This window comes from Hoplias malabaricus, chromosome 17 (assembly GCF_029633855.1).
Source record: "Hoplias malabaricus isolate fHopMal1 chromosome 17, fHopMal1.hap1, whole genome shotgun sequence".
NCBI classification, from domain to species: domain Eukaryota; kingdom Metazoa; phylum Chordata; class Actinopteri; order Characiformes; family Erythrinidae; genus Hoplias; species Hoplias malabaricus.
The window spans coordinates 21,952,492-21,973,195 of NC_089816.1; the positions used below are offsets into that span (position 1 = coordinate 21,952,492).

General features: G+C 39.9%; 2 protein-coding genes across 5 annotated transcripts; both read right to left on the reverse strand.

Moving 5' to 3' along the window:
* Positions 1–4,219: 4,219 nt before the first annotated feature.
* cnot6b (CCR4-NOT transcription complex, subunit 6b) lies at positions 4,220–13,648 on the reverse strand. The gene is made up of 12 exons (XM_066649647.1): positions 13,514–13,648; positions 12,249–12,370; positions 11,949–12,135; positions 11,618–11,703; positions 11,418–11,522; positions 11,079–11,147; positions 10,583–10,740; positions 10,150–10,304; positions 9,831–9,985; positions 9,409–9,642; positions 7,530–7,732; positions 4,220–7,312 (listed from the first exon to the last, which is right to left on the reverse strand). Exons 2-12 carry the CDS (start codon positions 12,358–12,360, stop codon positions 7,100–7,102), a joined length of 1,677 nt encoding a protein of 558 aa, XP_066505744.1. The 5' UTR covers positions 12,361–12,370; positions 13,514–13,648; the 3' UTR covers positions 4,220–7,099.
* Positions 13,649–14,608: 960 nt separating this feature from the next.
* simc1 (SUMO interacting motifs containing 1) lies at positions 14,609–20,689 on the reverse strand. 4 transcript variants are annotated; one of them, XM_066648494.1, is made up of 10 exons: positions 20,121–20,689; positions 18,452–19,678; positions 17,324–17,592; positions 17,166–17,235; positions 16,454–16,491; positions 16,178–16,273; positions 15,779–15,910; positions 15,523–15,679; positions 15,249–15,333; positions 14,609–14,970 (listed from the first exon to the last, which is right to left on the reverse strand). In XM_066648494.1, exons 1-10 carry the CDS (start codon positions 20,253–20,255, stop codon positions 14,759–14,761), a joined length of 2,421 nt encoding a protein of 806 aa, XP_066504591.1. In that variant the 5' UTR covers positions 20,256–20,689; the 3' UTR covers positions 14,609–14,758. The 4 variants fall into 4 exon arrangements, with proteins under 4 accessions (XP_066504591.1, XP_066504589.1, XP_066504590.1 ...); XM_066648492.1 differs by having other exon boundaries at positions 14,610–14,970; positions 16,454–16,614; positions 20,121–20,686; XM_066648493.1 differs by having other exon boundaries at positions 14,610–14,970; positions 16,454–16,614; positions 17,324–17,577; positions 20,121–20,684.
* Positions 20,690–20,704: the final 15 nt, after the last annotated feature.

The window sequence follows — 20,704 nt, forward strand, 5'->3', positions numbered from 1 at the left end:
GGTTGCAAGATATTCCATACATTTATCCACTATACAGGCAACTAGTCTTGACATTGTCACAAGACAGACGTTAAGACTAGATTTGGACAACTACACCTGCCTATTCAGATGTTTTTTAATTTAGCAACCAAGCATAGTATCAGTGAATTTGACTCCTCAAGCCAAATGTCAACTATTAGCAGAATCAGACCTGTTCTAGTGACCGACTTTAAGACACTTCTGCAGTTTTCCTATGGCCCAAATTTGGCCTTGAGTGTTGTTGTGTGGCTTTCTCAACTCACACATGTTCACCTTCTCTGAGCCTGATATCAGGTGTGCTGTGAAAACCATTTAGCCCACATTTGGGCCAAAGTCCGGCTCATGACAGTTGGTCCACATCCAACACACAGCACTTGCCAGCGATGTAACTGAGCTGAAAGTGCCAAAAGTGAGACAGGTTTGGCTCAAATGTGTCTGCTCTATGGATATGAACTACATTGCATGTAAAGGTACTGTAGTGAAAGAGCTCTTTATAATCAAAACATTGCACAAATGGCACTTGCATGATTTTCAATGACCACTTTAAAACCTGACTGGCAATCCACAGCTTTGATGACTAGATCCAAAAATGGTGAAACACTAAAAACATGGCTGAAAAGTACCAAAAAACCCGTGTGAACAAAGCCATAGGATAAGTATAATTTTGGGGTGTGTGTAAGAAGCCACAGAGTTGGCTCAGTCTTTCTACACAGTTAAAAAAAGAACGGTTTCCTAAATGGTTCATAGCTTGAATGTGTAGTTCAATGAAAACCAAAACATTTCACAAGTGTAGGATCTTTACATTAAGTTCTATAAGTTTTAAAAAGTTCAGGCACCATCGAAAGGAGGACAAGAAGAAAAAAGAAAAAGAAAGAGGCCAATAAACAGAGCCACATCTGAGAAGGTAACAGCAGTGGAAGGATGGTGTGGAAGCCTGTGGAGAGAGAGAAACTGACCACGGGTGCTGGGCCATGGTTACAAAGTAAGAGAAGGTTGGTTCACCATGGAGACAAGACATCTAAGCGGCCTTGTCTCGCCGGTGGAAGCCCCTCTAAGCCTCGGCTGTTGTCTGCAATCGTCAAGAACGCCTCCTCAGCCTTCGTATTTCACAGCCGAGTTTCTCGGTTGCCGTGGAGAACGCTCGGCCCTTGGCGACAGATAATCCCATGAGCTTCAGGTGCCACTTCTGCACCAAGACACAGGCACGCTGTGTCAGGGACAGCATCCTAGAACCTTAAAATTAAACATGAGTCTTTTTCTACTTCCTTGAATTTATTCCCTCTCCACACAGAATACCATAGGATTTGACTCTGGAAAAGTCAGAGGGTTGTGTTACATTGGGGGGGTAGTCATTAGAGTTTAAGAGATATCAGAAAAGTGCCGTTGTCTTTTAATATCTGTTTCCTTTTCTAAAGGTATAGCTTCTTGAGAGCGCTGCATTCTTTCAGATCCATAGCTGTTGTCTTGAGATACCTTCACACAGTGGAAAGATGGACACAAACAGCTGTTGATATTTTTCAGATCTGAGGCAAAGGCTGGAGCTTGTTTTTTTCCCCCTCCCCTCAGTTTTGGTGTTCTACCAGGGCTGGCGTCAGAGTCCCATTTTCTACACACTAAATTATTTGGAATTCCAGCTTTGGAAAAAAAGTTCTTTCCCGTGTTTCTTCATACATGGATTTTAAATCTAATCTCAAACATCTGATGAAATTTTCTTATCTTGTTGTTAAAGGCCATTTTGACTTGAGATTATATCTTGAAGTGTGCAGAGTACTGTAGTTATTATGATACTGAGGCTTGGACGGTTTATGTACTGTTAAATGCCAATGGATTTTAAAAGCAGAACATTTACAGCCACTTTCCTGGATTAAGTTTGTTCCTGAACAATTTAGCAGAGAATGGCAAGAAAACAGAAATCGACTCCAGTTCTGGATTAACATAATCGCAGATGGGACAGTTTCCCAGAAACTTGGAGTTTACATGGTTTAAGCCAGGTCATGAACACTTCTAAAATTCCTAATAAAATCATGGTAAAAATCCTTCATATTCTGTGCTTACATGTAACCTGTGTGTGGGCACCAGATCCAGTGCAAAAAACCTGAAGAGGTCTTTCGTGTTATAATTTTAAATGCAAGCCCTTCTTTGGGGAGATCTCATAGTAGAACCACTTTTGGTTCCCAGAGGAACATTTCTCTAAGTGGTTATTTACAGTATCATTTTTGTAAAACAGATGATCAGAGTTTTATAAATTTCTGATTAAACTTCCACACAGTGTACAGTGTCTTATTTCAGTTTGATTTTCATTAGTATTCTCCTCCAGTGATGTGTTAGCTGAAAGTCATGCTAACCTACACTCTCTTAGCTCTGTAGCAGTGTGTGATTGGGGGAGAACTAACTAGTAAAAGAAACTGGACATAGTAACATTCTTCTTTTTAAAAAATGCATTCCTAATTTAGCTATTACACATCAGCAAAGTGTCAGACTGTCGGCTCTGGTGTTTGTTTCAGCTGGAGGACCAGGAGCCCATCGCGGCGTCCTGCTGTTTGGCCTAGTTTCCTTCTGTGCTCCCTTCAACTTTAAGAGTATGCAGTGTCTCTAAGGGCTGAAAATCACCGTAAATCATCTGTGTGGAGCCTCAGTCATGTTTTCCACGGGTCCATGCATGAACTGCGGTCAGGTGCAACGGTAAAGGCAGTGGTAATTGTTGAGGGAGAGAGGGAGAGGCAGGGAGAGTGAGAAAGAATGAAATACATCTGCTAACGCTTAGCGTGACTTTGAACTCTCGCTGCCACGTCAGTGCAGAAGCTGAAAGTTCCAAACACTGGGCAGTCCAACCAATGCGCAAAAAAAACTTTGGAGAAAAACACAGTTATGTTCCACAAATCCCAAAAATAAAGTAAACACACAAGGCCTGCACATCCACAGCATGCACTGGCTTTGTCCTCATGCGAGACAAACAAAGCCATAAATCCATTTAAATACATTTTTAAAAAGCTTTGACAAATTTGCTTCTTCATGGGAGTTGGACAGGGTTCAGTCAAAGCCATCAAGAGCACCACATGCACACCATTCACACATCTGAACTCCAACCATTCTCGAGGAAATCCACGCCAGTGTTTCCTTCATGATTGCGCACACATTCTCAACATACCTCGTCTGAGCACGGTTCTTTATTTACCTTCTAACAGTGAGAGTGCGCATGAGTGATGTTTCTCGGCTGGTTTCCATCTGTGCGAAAGACACTTTCTTGATCACAGGATACTGCAACTTTTATTTTCTGCAATAGTTAAATGCAGACATATCCAAATAAAAAAAAAGTGTTGTTATTTCAAGTCTTCCAAGAGTCACTTCTCAAAGCTGCTCGGAAAAAAAGCTCAGTTTAAGAACACCCCAAAAGTTACTACTTCATCCTCGCAATCCAGCTCCTCTCTCTACGGCCCTGTAAAACTGTCAAAAGTAAGTGTATTAAAGTTTAAACCGGTGAGCAAAGACCTCTGTACACACAAAATGTACTGCCAAAGAGTTTGCATTTAGCTGCAAAGAGAAGTTGAAGCCTCTCTTGACGCTAATGAGAGGTTTGAAGGACACTAAAATGTGAACATTTGATTTATATCATTTAGGAGTAAATCTGGAAGTATTCATGCCGAACTGAACATCCCTATGGTCCTGTGAACTTCTTGTATTGCTAGAAGACTAGATAGGCAATGTGCCTGTCTTTATGGTGTCTTCTGTTGTGTCATTTTCTGGTCCAATAACGCCACCTTGTGGAAGTGAGAACAGATCACAATTTCATCAAGATAATACCTTTTTCAAACACAGGACAAAACTTACTGTTTGGGCACAGGGCTGTGCACAGATTTGTGACAAATCAAATGTGTGTAAATTAGCCGTTCTAAGTTCAATTGTCTCATTTAAAAAGTACCCTATATGTGAACTAAAAAAAAAGTCTGAATCCTACATCTTTACAAAAAGACTATCCTATTAATGCAAGAACAGGAAGTGTTATAATTGAGTGTGAAAAATCTCTTATCAAATCTGATGGAAATAAACACACCAAAAGTAGTATGCATAAGAATGACCAACTGACAATGTGCAATGACTGCACAGAGTTAAAAGCAAAAGTAAGTATTGTTTTATCCTAGGAGCACAACTCCTGCATGAGTCAAGAACTCAACACAAACGACTTTGTAGAAAGGAAATATGCAATACACATTTTATTCACACTTTACAAAAAGCTACTTTCAAATCTACTACAATACCTTCAGCAATTCAAAGTCATAAACAGGGCAAGAGGAGTGATTTATAGAATAAGAAATGTGGTGCTGAAAAGCCATAACCCAATTCTAGTTTCTCTTTACTGTTAAAACTAAAACCATTTAAAATGTCTACCTTCTGCATAGTGGAAACCGGCCAATCAGAGCTAAAGGGTGACCGCAAGTCAGTCTGCGTGGGAAGCAAAGGGAATTCATCTCATCACATTAAGTGCTAACTGACGCATTTCATGTACTTACTTAAAAAAAAAAAAAAAAAAAAAAAAAAAAAAAAATACAAAGTCTGACCTTGAAAATCATGGCTCTACGGATCGGTTTTTGGTCCGGAAGCTCAGAAATAAGCTTCAACATTATGAAAGAGATGATAACCCTGAAAACAAAACAATAAAGAAAAAAAAAGCCCTGTCCCTCTCCCACTTCAACAAAAGGAAGTATCTTAAGAGGGAAATCTAATCTAAACTGGCTTCATAGAAGAACGCACCACGTGGCACTACACAGGAAAGAGTATGGCCATACAAGAGACATCAACAGAATCAGAAGAGGATTATAAAGTCAGGTTTGAATTGTACAGAGAGAAAAAAAAATAAAAAGAGGTCTACATGCTTTTAACTGAACAAGAGTAATATCTGGAGTGGTGTTTCAGAAACAGGAATTTGGAGGAAGAGACAAACAAGTATCAGCCCTACCACAGATGTGTTTAGCTACAAAAATAACATGTGACATTACAGACCTGATTTCTTGCGTAGTACAGTAGTTCAGAGGGGGAAAAAAAGTGTTACAGATGTACATGACATAAATGACATGAAACAGTTATTAAAAGAAGGTAATGATGGAAAAAAAAAACAAAGAAATTATCACACAAAAATTTCCAGACATGTCAAACAGTATTTTTTGAGGATGAGAGGTTGTACAGGCGTGCACTGGTAGTGCAAGATAAAGGGGACAACGAGGCACAATGCTGACATCTACACAGCTTGGCAGGAGTATCGATAGCTTAAGTGTGTATGCTGGCGGGTGATATCTCACTACGAGGCAGAGAGATCTCTCTCCCAACACAAACTGCAAGGAGAAATGACGGATAAGATCTTAGATGTGAATTTAAGTGCATCTTCAGGAATGCAGTCACAAAATTTAAAGAGAAAACAAGGACCAAATAAAACACTGGAGGGGGGGGAATGTGGAGTGCAAAAAAGTGGCAGTGACACCTGGGAACAACCTCTTCATCAGATTTCGCTTTTTTTATTAAGCTGGTCATTTTTGATTCATTTAATAAATGATAAAAATGCAGTCATACGTATACAATACAATCTTTTTTCTCCTTTAAATTCAGATCATTATTTATCCTTAGTACAAAAACATGTTAAAAAGTTCTTTGCGTGTGGCTCATATACAATCAAGTAAAGGTTAAATCTCTGTGTGTTTGTGTGTGTGTGTCCGCTTGTAAAAACAGTTGGGGAAACCCCACAAGGACAATGCAGGGGGGATTTTATGGTTGGGTGGGAAACTACTGGCCGCAAAACAGTGCTACAGACCTTGAGAGAATGAGAGTGTAAAGGAGGGAGGTGAGGGTGGAGGGGGGAAAGACGATTCATCCCCCATTTTCCCCCCGATCCCACACAGTGAACGGATGCTGGTTGAATACAGACTTTCTGATTTAAGTCTTTTCATGTTAAACCCTTCCTAAAATAAGACTGAACGCTTCCACCCACCACTCCCCCCCCACCTCCTCCGCCACGTGGGAGATTCCACAGTGAAGTCACATTTGTTGTTGTTTTTGTTTTGTTTTTTTTCCTCAACTAAACCAATCCAGGTGCATAGCTGTCACACCGAGAAGTAAATGAAATCATCAAGACGATGGATTAAAAACAAAACATGCAAAAAGGGAGTCCTGCTAAGGTTTTCTAAGTTTGGTTTGACGTTATTAAGCCAATTGTGACTCCTCCTGGGGGAAGCTAATGCCAGAATAAGTGCGTTCGACCATTTTTTGTATTTAAGATTTAAGTTTAAAACAATTTGCCACAGTGTCTTAGCTTGCGCTCTTAAATATTGCACCATTTAGGAATAACTACCAAAAGAGCAGACAGAAATAAAAGCACCACTCTTCACACTCCGCACCCAGGCTAGAGCACATGAAAACTGGCACCAAGTTAAAGCAATATGCAAAAGCTCTGGTACGGTAAAAGTAATTTTAGAGTCAAGACAAACATTTAAATAAAAATGTATGCGTATGTATACCAAACACGACAAAGTCCAGATGTAAAAGATGAGCTATTGCTTGTCAAATACTTCATATTTAAACTGAGTCTGAATCAATTCAGGGCTGAAAAAGGAAAGTGGAGGAATTAATGCACTTGGTGAAAGACTCAAAACGAATCGTTGCTGGTTTTATATTATTAACATATAACTACCAATGGCATTACAACCTCCGTTTCCTTCTGCCCAAATTTGCCTTTGAGCATGTGTCCTTATGTTGTTTCACAAAGCTAACAAGTGCAAGCTAACTGTACATACAGGCCACTGTTACGACACCACACCCCTACAAACTACTTACGTCTTTAGGACAAAAGTAGAGCTCTGAAGAGTGATTTAACAGGAATCCATGCAATATGAAACCACAAAAAAAAAAAAAAAAAGTTTGAGAGATCAGCAAAAAAGAACCAGGAAATGTGAGCAGATTCTGCCCTCAGAGAATAAAGGAAAGCAAAAAAAAAAGCATAATTAAGAGGTTCTTTTGTTTTCAGTATGTTTCCAGATAAAAAAATGCATGATCGGAGGCGAGACTCTGCAGCTACCTCAGTGGTGCTGAGGTCTTACTACCTGCGGCCAGGCAGGTGCACACCGTTGAGTGTGGGCAGATTTGGCAGGGCCAGCTCAAGTTGTGCAAACAGGGAGAAGTGATCAGAGGGAACATGGGGGTGCGGGCAGCCAGAGATATTGTTTTCCAAGAGCCAGTCAGGGTCCAGCGGCCCCAAAACTCCCAAAACGTTCAGGTGTGGCTGAGAATAGAAGACGTAATCGATGATACCCTACAGAAAAAAGAAAACCTTGGTCAGATCTAATCAAATACACACATCAGGTAGACAAACAACTTCTATTATCTCAATATATAGTTTACAAACAAGGACACTTGTAATACAAATTTTACTAGTTACAAAAAAAATTCTATTGCGTTTGTGAAGATAACCTGAAATCTGTGGCATATCAGTTAAAAAAAAAAAAAGTTGGAAAGTTGCCCTTTCAGACCTTGAAGTCAGCAGTGTAGTTGGTGTAAGGCATGAGCCCGTTCTCATAGGCACTCTTTATTTTGAAGCCGTGTGTGATCCTGCCGTTAGAGGAGCCGTTCTTGCCGTTGCAGTTAAAGTTGGTCAAACTGTCGCTGTAGCGCAGCTCTTTGAAGTCTTTGTGCGTGCTATCCACCCCACCTGTGCTCAGGAATTCCACCACACCTGCAAATAAAACATCTGAATCAAATACAAGTGCACCTGCAGACATGAATACTAACAAAACAGCCCTCCTAAATTTTACTAAGATTATAAGTTCTGTGGAGCTCTTTTCCTCTGTATAATCTGTATCATGTGTAAATTTGAGAATATGCAGTAGCCTTAGCTTTACTCTGTCACTGACTGAACCCCAGACATGTTACTCTACAGCACTACACTCTGCTTTTAAAATTCACTTCTGTTGAACACAGGTAAAATTCAAGAAGCTGCTGAAAGTGAGATGGCTGACTTAAATTCAGCTTGGGTTCTCTACTTCAGTCTGCCTATCAAAAGTGCTAATTATGCTCAGAGTACAGGCCTTTAAAGGCGATGATCTCAACAGGCCCTGCTCTGATGGACTCTTTGACAAAGTGCAAATATTCACAACTATCTTTACACATCTATTTCCACACCAATGCATCACTTAAAACGGCAGCACTGACTCCCAGTTAAAAGCTCACTTTAAACATATGTAACCACAAGCATGGAAAATGGAAAAGGCGTAATTTCATAAACTCACCGAAACACTAAAACAGCCAAAGTTTAGTTTTACTGGTGAGGGTCTTTTAAAGAAGATGCAGACACTGGTTTTCACAGATATGTTTACATTATTTGCATGCTTGCAAATAAACTGTAATATTAATCATTTGTTACTTTACTAACAACACTATGTGCGATTTTTTATAAATTTCTTTTACTAGTGAATGTGTGTAACATTGTGGCTGAGCATTTCTGTTTTGAAACTGCAGTATTTCAAACACACAGATTCAGACAGCCGGGGTTTACTACATTATAATGAATCCTCTCGACTAGCCCTTTTCCACAAAAATAAATAAATAAATATCTGGTTCCGGTCCTGATTCTTGGAACCTTGGTGCTCTCTAGTGAACCAGCCCAGGTTTCCACCCGTTTAGAAGGGAACCAAAGAAAGGGGATGGTGTTTCAGGGTTGCTTGGTCCCAGTGTCACTGTGTCCGAATTCAGCACCACAGCCATTTATAAAATGGACAGAGTAATGACATGGTCATTGTTTATTCTTTGTTTACAGTAGTGTCAGATCAGAGTGAGACATGACACGCGAGTGTAAATGTTGTAGATTTCTGAGCCTACTACTGAGCTTGTGAACAGCAGAGAAAAGTAGCCAAAGCACCTCATGTCGTGCTAAACGCAGAGCGAGAAACACACAAATGGAGCACGTTCCTGGTTAATCATTGACATAAATGACCATGTCCAACTCCACTGTGTGATAATGTTTAATTTGAGGCTCTTTTCTGAATTTTCTGAAGCTCGACTCACCCACAGACAACGTCACTGTTCACACTGAGGAACCACCTGTTTTTTTGGTTCCAGCTGGGAGTTAAATTTTGTGGTTTGTGAATCAATTTAGGTTCATGGAAAAGCTCCAAATTAGGTTCATGGACGGTAACCGGTCCGGTTTCTCTAAATACAGGCAGACTAATAGCATATCTATAAATGCACACATATGGATTAAATTTGAAAGTATAGAGTAAAACTTAAGTGATTTCTAAATCATTCTGAGCAATTACCATAGGAGGGGTTTTATTTTATACAGTTACACATTCCCTACAAAGTCATCCCTGCTTTAAATCATTTTAGATGCATTTAACTTCTGGGAATACCAACCTGAGTCAGGCAAGGAATTGAGATCGGCACAAAGCACCAGAGGGATTGGGTTGATTTCTCCAGACACTGAGGAGAGCTTGAGGCTGCGTGTGGCTTTGTCCACAATGTTCTTAACCTCTGACAGGAACATCATGGTCTGCACCAGCTTTACGTCTGAATATTCAGGGTCCCAATGCATGTGGGCATTAGCCACCAGGAGGAGCTGCTTCTCCATACCATGGAGAGGTTTACCACCTAAATAAACAGACAATCAAATACAGCACTGACAAAAATGCCTTGGACCGGGCAGGCCTTTCAGGTTAACGAAAATTGCTTAGTATAAATGTCAATGGGCAGGGGGGGGTGTCATTTAAATAATACATCTTCAATAACATATGTCCAGACGTTTTGATCTGCACAATACAGAGCAGTTTATCACTCACATGACATTTCCATCATTTCCCTGCGCATCTCCAGCAACACCGCCACTCCGATGTTGTCCTTGGTCATAACCCGATTCAGCATGGCCTCTGAGCCCTCAGAGTTGGCCATGGCCAGCTGGTTAAACTCCACTGTGTGCTTCTGCACCACGCTAAACCTGAAAGACAGACATTCAATACAAAGCAATTCAATTTTTACACAAATCAAGAGAGGGGGAAAATGGTGGCATATCAAGACAACTACAAAACATGACATTTTCTACTACTACAACTACGTATGAGTGATGAGTGGACATGAATCTGTGATATTAATTGTGCTCACTTTTCAGTTTTATAGAATATTGCACATCCATCCACATGTTTTCTGTCAGACTCAGACATAGTTTTCGCTCTAGACTTTGGGCTGAAAAATCCATCGTATCCCTGTGCTTTCAGCTCCACCAGGAAGAAGTTATAATACTGCTCCGTCTCCACTTCCTGTAGAAATTCAAATAAGAGAGAGTACACTAAAAATAAAATTATTAAAGCTTATGTACTGTCAACATGCTGCCATTTAAGAGAGAACAGCAAGGACAACATTGGTACCAATGTAGGGAATCACAGTAGCTTTCATTAACATTTACCAATGCAGATACATAAAATAAATTATAAAAAACAGGATCAAATAAAATATTTAAAGCAGACATATGTACGGGCAACTCAGCAGGTAAAGGCACTAGTACTCAGCGTACGATATGACAGAAATCCTAAGATACCTGAAGGCTGATGATGTCAGAATTGCAGCTAAGGATCTCCTGCATAATGGCCTTCTTCCTGTACTCCCAGTTGAGGGCCCAGGGCGGGCAGTAGCCATAGAGCTGGCGTGTGGCGTACTTGTCACACAGCACATTGTAGCACATTACTGAGAAAAGGGCTGCATGGAGGAGGAAGAGCATAGAAAAACTGCATATAAAGAGGGCCTTTTAAATCACGGATTAAACACTAGCTTTAGCCTATGTCCACTCACACCTGTCCACTTAACCTAAAAAGCACCTCATGGAATAAGCTTTTAACAGTGTTATATTCAATAGATGTTGCTATAATAATGCAGTCCGAACTGTGCCATCAAATATTTTGACAAATAATAAGTCCATTTTAATCCCACCCACCTAAAATAAAACAGAAGAAAACAAAACCTATGTAAACGTTATATGGGTTTGTTTGATAGATGAGAGATCACACCATGCTGCAAAGTGGTAGAGAAATGTTTACCTGTAGGCCTGGTTCTGTCAGGCTCTTGCAGTACAAGCCATGACCTAGGTGGTGGTTGCTCTGTTGGGACTAAAGACAGACAGACAGACAAACCAACAGACAGAAAAGGAGCCACAAATACCATAAATTAGAACAAAGCCAAAATGTATAAACATAAAACCAAAAATGTTTCCTGTTTATTTTGTGACACAGAAACTGAGCTGTGAGCTCAAAGGTTAATAAACAAAAGGCGTTCTCTGATTTAACTGGCTGGACAAGATTTATTTGCATAACTGGCACAACCCTGTAAAAAACATCCAGACAAATGCACTGCGCTGGATCCCAAAAGAAGAAACTCACTGCGTTTAATAGCACCAGCAAGATTGTCCAAAAGGTAGTTCAGCAGTCGACGAGTCCCATCTGGTTCCTGGTACAGACTCATGAGATCTTGTGCAAGTGGATTTCCTATAAAGAACATGAATCAGATTTAAATCTTCTTCTTTTACAACATAGTGGGGTTCTCAGATCGAAGAGGTTAACACAACAACAGTCTCACTCACCTTTTAACCCCAGTGTTTGCAACTGAAATAGTTTCCCCAATTCAAAAGGCAGAACCCGCAACTGGTTGTTATTTAAAAGCAGTTCCCTGTAAAAAACACAGGGAAAAGCGCATTTTAGCACTCCATTAACACAATTTACCAAATGTCTATTCTATTAATTCACATATTGCTTTGTGATTCCTAAATCACTACAAATAAATCACAGTAAAGAAATATGCAACGTTGATTCATTAACTAGATACAGGGGAACAGCTGAAACAGCTGAGCATGATCTTATCTATCATCTTTAAATGTACTTTGCAAACAGCATGCTCTGCTCCCCATCACTTACCTGAGAGACACCATGTTGCCAAGCTCTGCTGGCAGGCTCCTGATCTTATTGGACGACAAATCCAGGTACACAAGGTTATGTAACTTGGCAATGTCAGGTGGAATACGTGACAGAGAGTTGTCACTGAGGTGCAACGCGGTGAGGTGAGTGAGGGACCACAGAGCTGAGCTTAGACTCCTCACTTTACCTGTCAGACAATCAATTAAAAAAATGAGGACTAACAAAAAGGGCACAATCTGGAAGCCTTAAAAAGGAACAGTATTTTCTGTCTTAATACCAGACGTCTGTTAGGACACTGACCACTTATTTCAAGCTCAGCCCAGTAGGATTTTTTGCCACTTGCTGCTTCTTCACTGGACATAATTGTGTACATCCGCCTGGGATCCGGCGGCTCATACTTCTCTTTGGGCATCCCTAAACCACTGCAAATAAAAAAGTAATTAATATACATTAAAACCATCAGAATCACAAAACATTAAGATAGAATTTTTTTTTATTGCTTTTTTACATAAGCTGAATGTGGTCTTTATATATTGACTAGAATGAAACATGAACAGCCAGCTTACTTTATGTTTGGCTTACTGCTTATGGATTTCAGTGTCTTCGAAGTAAAGTTAGATCTGTGTTGACTTGAACAAACTTGAATTTAACAAAAGGTGAATTTAGGCCTCATCTCTCTTCACCTAAAATGAACTGCATTAATCCAGCTGCAAGACTATTAAAACTTAAACTTTAAAGTAGCTAGCACTACTTTTCTTAACTGTTGTTTTCTAATGACATTTAAAGATCAGTTTCAGGAAAGCATCTGAATTTTCATATCAACCCAATAAGAAAAAAACTAAAACTAATAAACTGAAATAATTATTCAGTATTATTTATGGTTTTGTCTGAGCACGTTTTTGACAATAAAATTAATTTAAAGCTACAGCTTTAACACGGGTGAGAAAAATACTTAATATATTTAAAATAAGTTTGACCTGAATAAACAAATAATGGCGACATTTGTTTACGCTATGTAGCTACACTACACTGAGGAAGTAGCTGAAGCTAGCAGATAAAGAAAGTAAAACTAAGACATTAGTTGTGTTTCACTGCCTTAAAACTGTTTATTTAATAAATGTTATAAGCAAATATAGTCGTTAAGTAGACGATAAGGCCTTTTGAGCTGGTTTTGAGGCCTGAAGGCTGTTAATTTATTACAAAAACAACATCCACGGCCTGTGAAACCGATGGTAGCTCGTTGCCGTTTGCGACTTTTTATAAAAAATTGTGTCGAATAACTTATTCGCCTCGTGTTATTCGTTGAAATTAACGATTTTCTCCACGTAATAAACACAAAAGAACCAGAGCTAGCTGGCTAGTAAATTTCCCAAGAAGCTTAACTTGGCTCATTATTTTCGAACTCTTCGTTCCACCTTAAATGGTGTAGCAGGTCTAGGCGCCACAATGCAACTGCTGCACCACTTAAGGTGGAACAGAAAATTCGAACAAGAGGCAGGCGAATAATAAGCTAACTGGAGCGCTTATGTTTAGTTAAAATATTAAGTGCACTTTTCTAGATTTACCTTTAAAAGCATACCAACCACCCGAAGTGAGCTGCGTGTCTTGGTCTGTGTTTGGGCTTCTTTCTGCTGGAGAAAATCAGTAAAAACAGATGGACATGATGGCTGGTTTCAGTCCTGCTGCACATTGAAGGAAGCCACACTTTTAACTGAAGAGCAGCAGGGCCAAATAACCTCAGAAGGATTCCCATGTGGAGAGGGTTTAACAACTTTCAGATAAACAATGCTTATTTAGAAGTCATTTTCTCATGGAAATGTGTTGTTTTTACCACGTAACTGCTACTTAAGCTAAATTATCATGAAAATGTGCTTAGTAACATTTCAGTTGCTGAGGCCACTGATTATTTACTGTTACAAGCACTTAGTGGGTCCATTTTACACTTTCATTTGTTTAAGTCTGTGTGGGTTTATAACAATCATTATTCATTTTGCACAACCATTTTCCAATCTCTGTATCTTAGTATTGAACAGAATGTGCCTTTAATGACTTCAGTTCTGAGATTTATTGCATTTAATAAAAAAAATCAGGGCAAGTTGCACTCCATATCGCTTCACCAATTCATATGTGGTGGTTTGTCTCCTGACCATTGAAGAACAGGGTGAAAAAGGTCAAGAGATGTTTTAGAACAACAAAGTGCTCCTGTATGATCAGTGGAGATAAGAGATTGGAAAGTGAGTGTAATAAAAAGGTCATGATCTTAATGATATGGCTGATCAGTTTATGTAGATGTGCTGGTTTTGTGACAGACGATAAAAAGCAAGGTGTTTCTGGAAAAATAGTTTTCTTGAAATATGACAGAACTTTTCTCTGTATGACTCATTATAAAATATATTTAAATAAAAAGACAGCTATATATAACTACATTTTAAATATTTAAAAATAAAAGTATAAAACTACATTTTAAATATTCCACTGTACCCAACTCTGCTCATCCGGCAATAATGCAGGCACCTGTTAAATGGACAAGTGACGTCTGGTATGAAGGGAATCTAAATAGTCTTGCTGACTGCCTTGTGGACCGATAGCACTTTAGAGGACATAGAGTGACACAGTAGCCTACAAATTAAGACCCAGAGATCTGAATATTGCTTCAAAATGATTTTTTATGATGCAACATCCGTACATCAACAAGGTGCCACAAATGTATAAAAAATTAAGAAATTCTGAATAAAATAGACCAGAAACAAATACAATTATAAATATCATTTGTCAATAAAAAATTAGTAGCTTTCCATATTGTAGTTCCATCAAGAAAAAGAGATGCTAAGTAAATATTCTTGAAGCTGAGATAATGACTCCTGTGTTTTTGAGGGCAGAGCATGGCCAAGGTCCTTCATTGCACGAGACAAGAACGTTTCTGCTGCTTCTTGGATGGCTGCTCGGGTAATTTGGTCATTCTGGGTCCACAAAGGAGTGCGAGTCAAAGTGAAGCGTTCTGTAATGGAACAGCGGAGGTGACCTGGTAGACACAAGGTAAGATCAAAGCAAATTTGATTGTAAATCCGATATATTTATTTTTACTCTGTATGCACATTATTAAGATGATTGATGATCTGTAATATGCTTTCAAATTTTATGTGAATAAAAAAAAGTGTAATTATTCTTTTACTGTGTCTTTTGTTGTTGGGGCATGGTGATTATAATTGAGCCCTAGACTTTGAAATACATTACCAAGCATTGTCCCAGACCCAGATTTAGATTACTTAATGTAAAAGAAGATAACATTGAGTATTTCACCTGTCATCACTTCTTCATAACTGAGCATAAGCATCCACACAAGTTGTAGAAGCTCATCCCACCTTCTCCATTTCTCTGAGCCATCCTGCAACAATGAACAATGTGAGTCCTTTCCTAATAAGTTGACTATAGAAGTATGGTGCTTCTTTTATTATATAAACTCATTATTATTTTAAAATTTCCAGTCTCTATCTTGTCATTAAAAATAAAAGGACTTTTATTTAGTTATTTATTAAATATTTTAAAGGACAAGCGTATTGGTTAATATTCTCACCGAAGGATCTGGGGCCAGTGTGGAAGTTTGCAGAAAGTGGAGCAGCAGTTGAAAGGACATGGGCAGTTGTCTCTTCTGAGAGCACGCCTGGTCCAGCAGCAATTCCAGCAGCTTACATCTCAGCAGGTTGCTCTCCAAAGTGCTTAACAACAACAGTCTTAACACAAAACATACACACAGCACAAGTCCAAAAGTCAGAAATCAGACTTTGTTTATTTCCCTTTCCAGTCAAATGCACATCTGTCCCCTGTCTCACCTGAGCTGTCTGCATGGGGTACTGCTGTTGAGGCTGTTGCACAGTTCTTGTGAAAGCTTATTACAGCTGCAAGTAGGTGAGCGGTCCACCTCCATGGCTAATAACAACATCCTCTGCAGAATCAGCAACATCCTATGGAAAAAAAAAACTCAGAGGAGTTTAAAGGGCCCAAAGTGTCAGTCTAGTGAAGTTAATAAACATCTTTCAGGCCTGAACTGTGTTTTTTTTATTTTTTTATTTTATTTTATTTTTTTAAATAGGGTCTGACACAAAGCAACCTATCACCACAGTGATCATTTACATACATCTGTTATACACACAGTTGCAAAAATACCCTTTTTAATAATGAGATATCAGATTTATTTAATGCATTAAATTACGACAAGAATTAAGACTTACTTTAGACAGAGGTTTTGTTCACTTTTTTGCCCTCCATCCTCCTCTGAATAACAGAAAGACTGTTTGGCTGCTTCTAACAACCAGTTCAAGAGATCCCTAAGAAGGGAAAGTGAGCTGATGTTAGTACTCACAGCATACACACATAATGCTTTGCAATGTGCTGCTTACTGTATTAAACAAAATAAATCATAAAAATATTGTCTCCATTTGTGATGCAATATTTTAATCTCTACACTCATTTAAGCAGATTATTCTACTAACCAGACTGTGACTCACCTGACCTGTCTAAACTTCTGATCACATGACAGCATCACCTTAGCAACAGAAAGATGAAGCTTTAGCATTCGGAGCTTAAACTGGAAGTCGTCTTCCAATACTCGCAGCACATACTGAAACACCAGACACCGGGCTTCACTCCGGATCCTTCTTGCTTCATCCTTTCAGTCAGCAAGCAACAAACAGCAATTAAAACAGCAGAATATTATTCATTTATTATCTGTAACCGCTTATCGAGTTCAGGGTTGCGCGCATACCCGGAATCATTGGGCGCAAGGCAGGAACACATCCTGGAGGGGGCGCCAGTCTTTCACAGGGAGACACACACACCTATGGACACTTTTGAGTCGCCAATCCACCTACCAACATGTATTTTTTTGGACAGTGGGAGGAAACCGGAGCACCCGGAGGAAACCCACGCGGACACAGGGAGAACACACCACATTCCTCACAGACAGTCACCCGGAGGAAACCCACGCGGACACAGAGAGAACACACCACACTCCTCACAGACAGTCACCCGGAGGAAACCCACGTGGACACAGAGAGAACACACCACACTCCTCACTGACAGTCCCCCGGAGGAAACCCATGTGGACACAGAGAGAACACACCACACTCCTCACAGACAGTCACCCAGAGCGGGACTCGAACCCACAACCTTCTGGTTGACTGAGACACTACCTTTTTTTCTATTTCATGTGGTTCTCACCTTTTCAGTCATCACTGATGCCAACAACTCCCAGTCCCAAGGAATTGTTGATGTATCTGCTGGGTGGTATCTGGATGTAAGAAGATACACATTATGCAGGAGAACTTGATAAAAATCACATTTCAGTCACATGAGTGTATCACCAGGTGTTCACTCACTTCTGTGTCCTCATCAGTAAGTTGAAGGCTTCTAGGGCCAGCACTTCAGCACACTGTGGATCCAAGAGGATTCCTTTCAGAAGGTGAGCAGTGATGTCCAAAGGAGGGTAGTAACGAGGCTGTATCAAATCAGAGAGAAGCTGTAAAGTGCCCTCTGGGTAGTTCTCTTCAATTGTGCTGTTAACCAGACTCAGGCTCTGTCTGCACAGTGGCTCAGCTGGACTGTAGTTTTCTTCTTCTTCTTCATCCTCAGACTGATCAGGAAATAGCTGCATTAGTTAAAATGTAGAGGAACCAGCAGGTTTATAATAGTTTATAATGCTGAAGAAGAAACATTGTCCAATCCTTATAATAAACATTTGAACAAAACAAGGATACTTGTGTCATTAAAACAAAGCTCAATAGCACCCCCTTGTGTAGCAGTCTCTAAAAGTGAGTAATACCACCCTTTGTGGTGCAATTCCTAGCCATGACGGAGTTAGTATGTATGTATGACTGAGTTACAAGCCAGGTCCATGTGTGATTTCACATCTAAGAACAAAAACAAATTACATTTACAAATTCTTATCAGATCACAATACATTCAATCAACTACTTTTGGTGTTTTCTAATGTTTGGCACCTTGATTAAAATTTGCTGTATAGGTTTTGAGGTGGAGCTTTAATGTTAAAGCAGCCAACAACTGATGAAACTGTACACCACATCAAAAAACACTATACAAAAGCATGCCTACATCCTCAGTCATACTGTGGAGTTCTAAGTAATCTCAGATAAACTTCCTAATTATTTCTGATAGTGTATGGCATTGTATTACTCATAAAAATGGACGAAGGTATTAACTAAATTCAGCCAAACACTGTATAGCTTTTTACCCCTGTAGTCCATGCTGGGCAATGGGCATGGCAACACATCTTAAAAGATTAAATGAGCTCTCTCTGTGTGTGTGTGTGTGTGTGTGTGTGTGTAAGCAATGTAATCTCTTTAGAAGCATTGGGTGCACACAATAACACCACAGCTCTAGTGCAAACCCAGAACATTTTTTTTTGCATGAGACCATCACCAAAAAACTTGGTTAGAGAGAAAGCAAGGGGAGCATATGCCATGACGAGAAACAATAGAAATCTTTACCACATCCTGAACTCCACCCCCAATCAAGGGTTTCAGCTTCTTGAACTGTGCCAGAGAAATAAGCTGCTTCTTTTGTGGGTGAGATTCAAGATGATCTGATACCAAGCCAGGCCTAATATCCATATCACCCAAAGCATGCATTATCCATTGGCTGGAAGGAGAGCTATCTAGAGAAACTAAACATTTGGAGTCTTTACTATTTAACAATACTGTGTCTGTAATGGATGTTAAGAGTGACTCTGGATGGGGTAGACTAGGGCTAATGGGTGGGCTCTCCATGGTCAAGTCTTGTGCGCTGGCCAGTGTGTCTGGAGAATCTCCAGCAAGGATTTCTGTAGATGTGGGGCTACAGGGTTGTCCACAGGGCAGGCTGGAAGGAGGAGATGGTCCACCTGAGGCAGGTAATGTCTCAAAGGGGAACTTTGGTTTAGCTTGAGAGGTAGGTGAGTTGTTTGCATGTTGTCCTTCATGTAAATGTTTAGTTTCCGCAAGAGATTTTGAGGAGGATTCAGTTGGGTAAACACTGAAGAGGCTGCATGTTGTGGGTAACTGTTCATTTTCATCACCATTGTTGGAAGTTTCAGAAAACAATACATCATCTATTTCGCTTCGGCAGTAGTAGGGACTGTCCAGGCTAAATGGCGAGGGGATTCTATCTAGGCAGCTCTGTGGAGAATGCAAGAATTCATCCTTTTCCTTGCATAGTTCTGTGTTATGATGAGGTGAAAATGAGAACGTTTGCTGTGTCAGTGTAGTGTTCTGCAGTTCTAGGTAGTTCTGGAGCTTCTGTGTGGATAAAATAGGATCGAAAGTGTCTGAATGTCCTGGTGCTTTGTTTTCAGGTGCACGTGTGTGTTTCCTGTGATGAGAATTGTTTTCCGACTCCCTCTGAATACTCATTTCCTCTAAATCTGTGTCCACAGTATCATACTGATGTGCAGGATCTCCGTCAGAAGGCATGGAAACAGCAGACCAATGGCTGAACTTGTAACTGGAATCCAAATAAATTTCATCTTTATCAAGGTTTACTATACAAGGTTTACTAACGGATGATTCCACGTGACCATTTTCTGCTCCTGTCTGTGTCTGCTCCATATGTGTAGAGTCACTGGAAAGGTCATCATTTAAATCTATGATTTCTATGGTGGAGCTTTGCCCTCTTTTTACTCTCCGGGGGTACCGCTGCCTCAAAAGGGGAAACTGCTGTCCTGTGATATCGACCAGAACCTGAAACATGAACACAAGCGTGAAACTCACAAGATAACACAATTATGTCTGAGTCTACTGTTCTCTCTACAGGTCATTTTAACGCTTTAATGTCGACAACCAGTGAACCTACAGGTTATCTGTATTTTTATTTTTAACGTTTGTACAAGTAAAGTGGCTAAATCTTTTCTGAGCCAGGTAAAAGTTGATACAGTTAACACTTTAGACGTCTGGTTCCAATCACCTACACTGTAAACGACAGTTTAAAGGAAAGTTTCTCTAGAAGAAAATATCCTCAACATAACACTCTGAGTGACTCTGTTTATATCTTAACTGTGTAATTATGCAGGCATTTTTAAATGTCGATAGCATTCTCTTTTAAGATGCATGTTCTAGACGTCTATGCTGGTCACAAGAAAATAGATTAACGCAGGTAAGTTCGGCTCAGGTGTTACACACTTACAGGTGTGACGGGGAGCAGTTCGGCTCGGATAAACGGCACTGAATGTTCCTTCTCATTACTGTAACTTCCAACAATCTCTATATCCGAGTCCTGCTCACTGCTGGAGCCGGAGCTGAGGGAAATCACCTCGTCCATCGCAGGGTTTGACGGAGAAAAGCTCTTTAGAACCGTTACATTAGGCTATGTCATTGTGCTCTTAAGTTACATTAACGCTAATCGCCAACACCGACATAATGTTAGCCAGCGCTAGCTTGCTAAAAACAAACGGCGGTTACTTTAGAAGAGCAGTTCAGACGTAAAATATGTACTTAGCGGCGATTAATTGAAGTTAATGACTACATATCTGCGTTCTGAAGTAACTGCTGAAAGAAATGAAAACATCGCGGTGAATTTCACGGGCGAAGAAGAAACGTTTGGATGAATGTGGAGGTTAGAAGGGTTAGCGCCGACTCAGGCGAGTGGAGGAGAAGAAAATGGGTGGGTTTTTATGTGTGATATATGTGAAAGTGAAATTGAAACTAGATATACCTGAGTGAAAGGACAGAGTTTAAAAGTGTACACTAACACACAGTATTTGCTCAGTG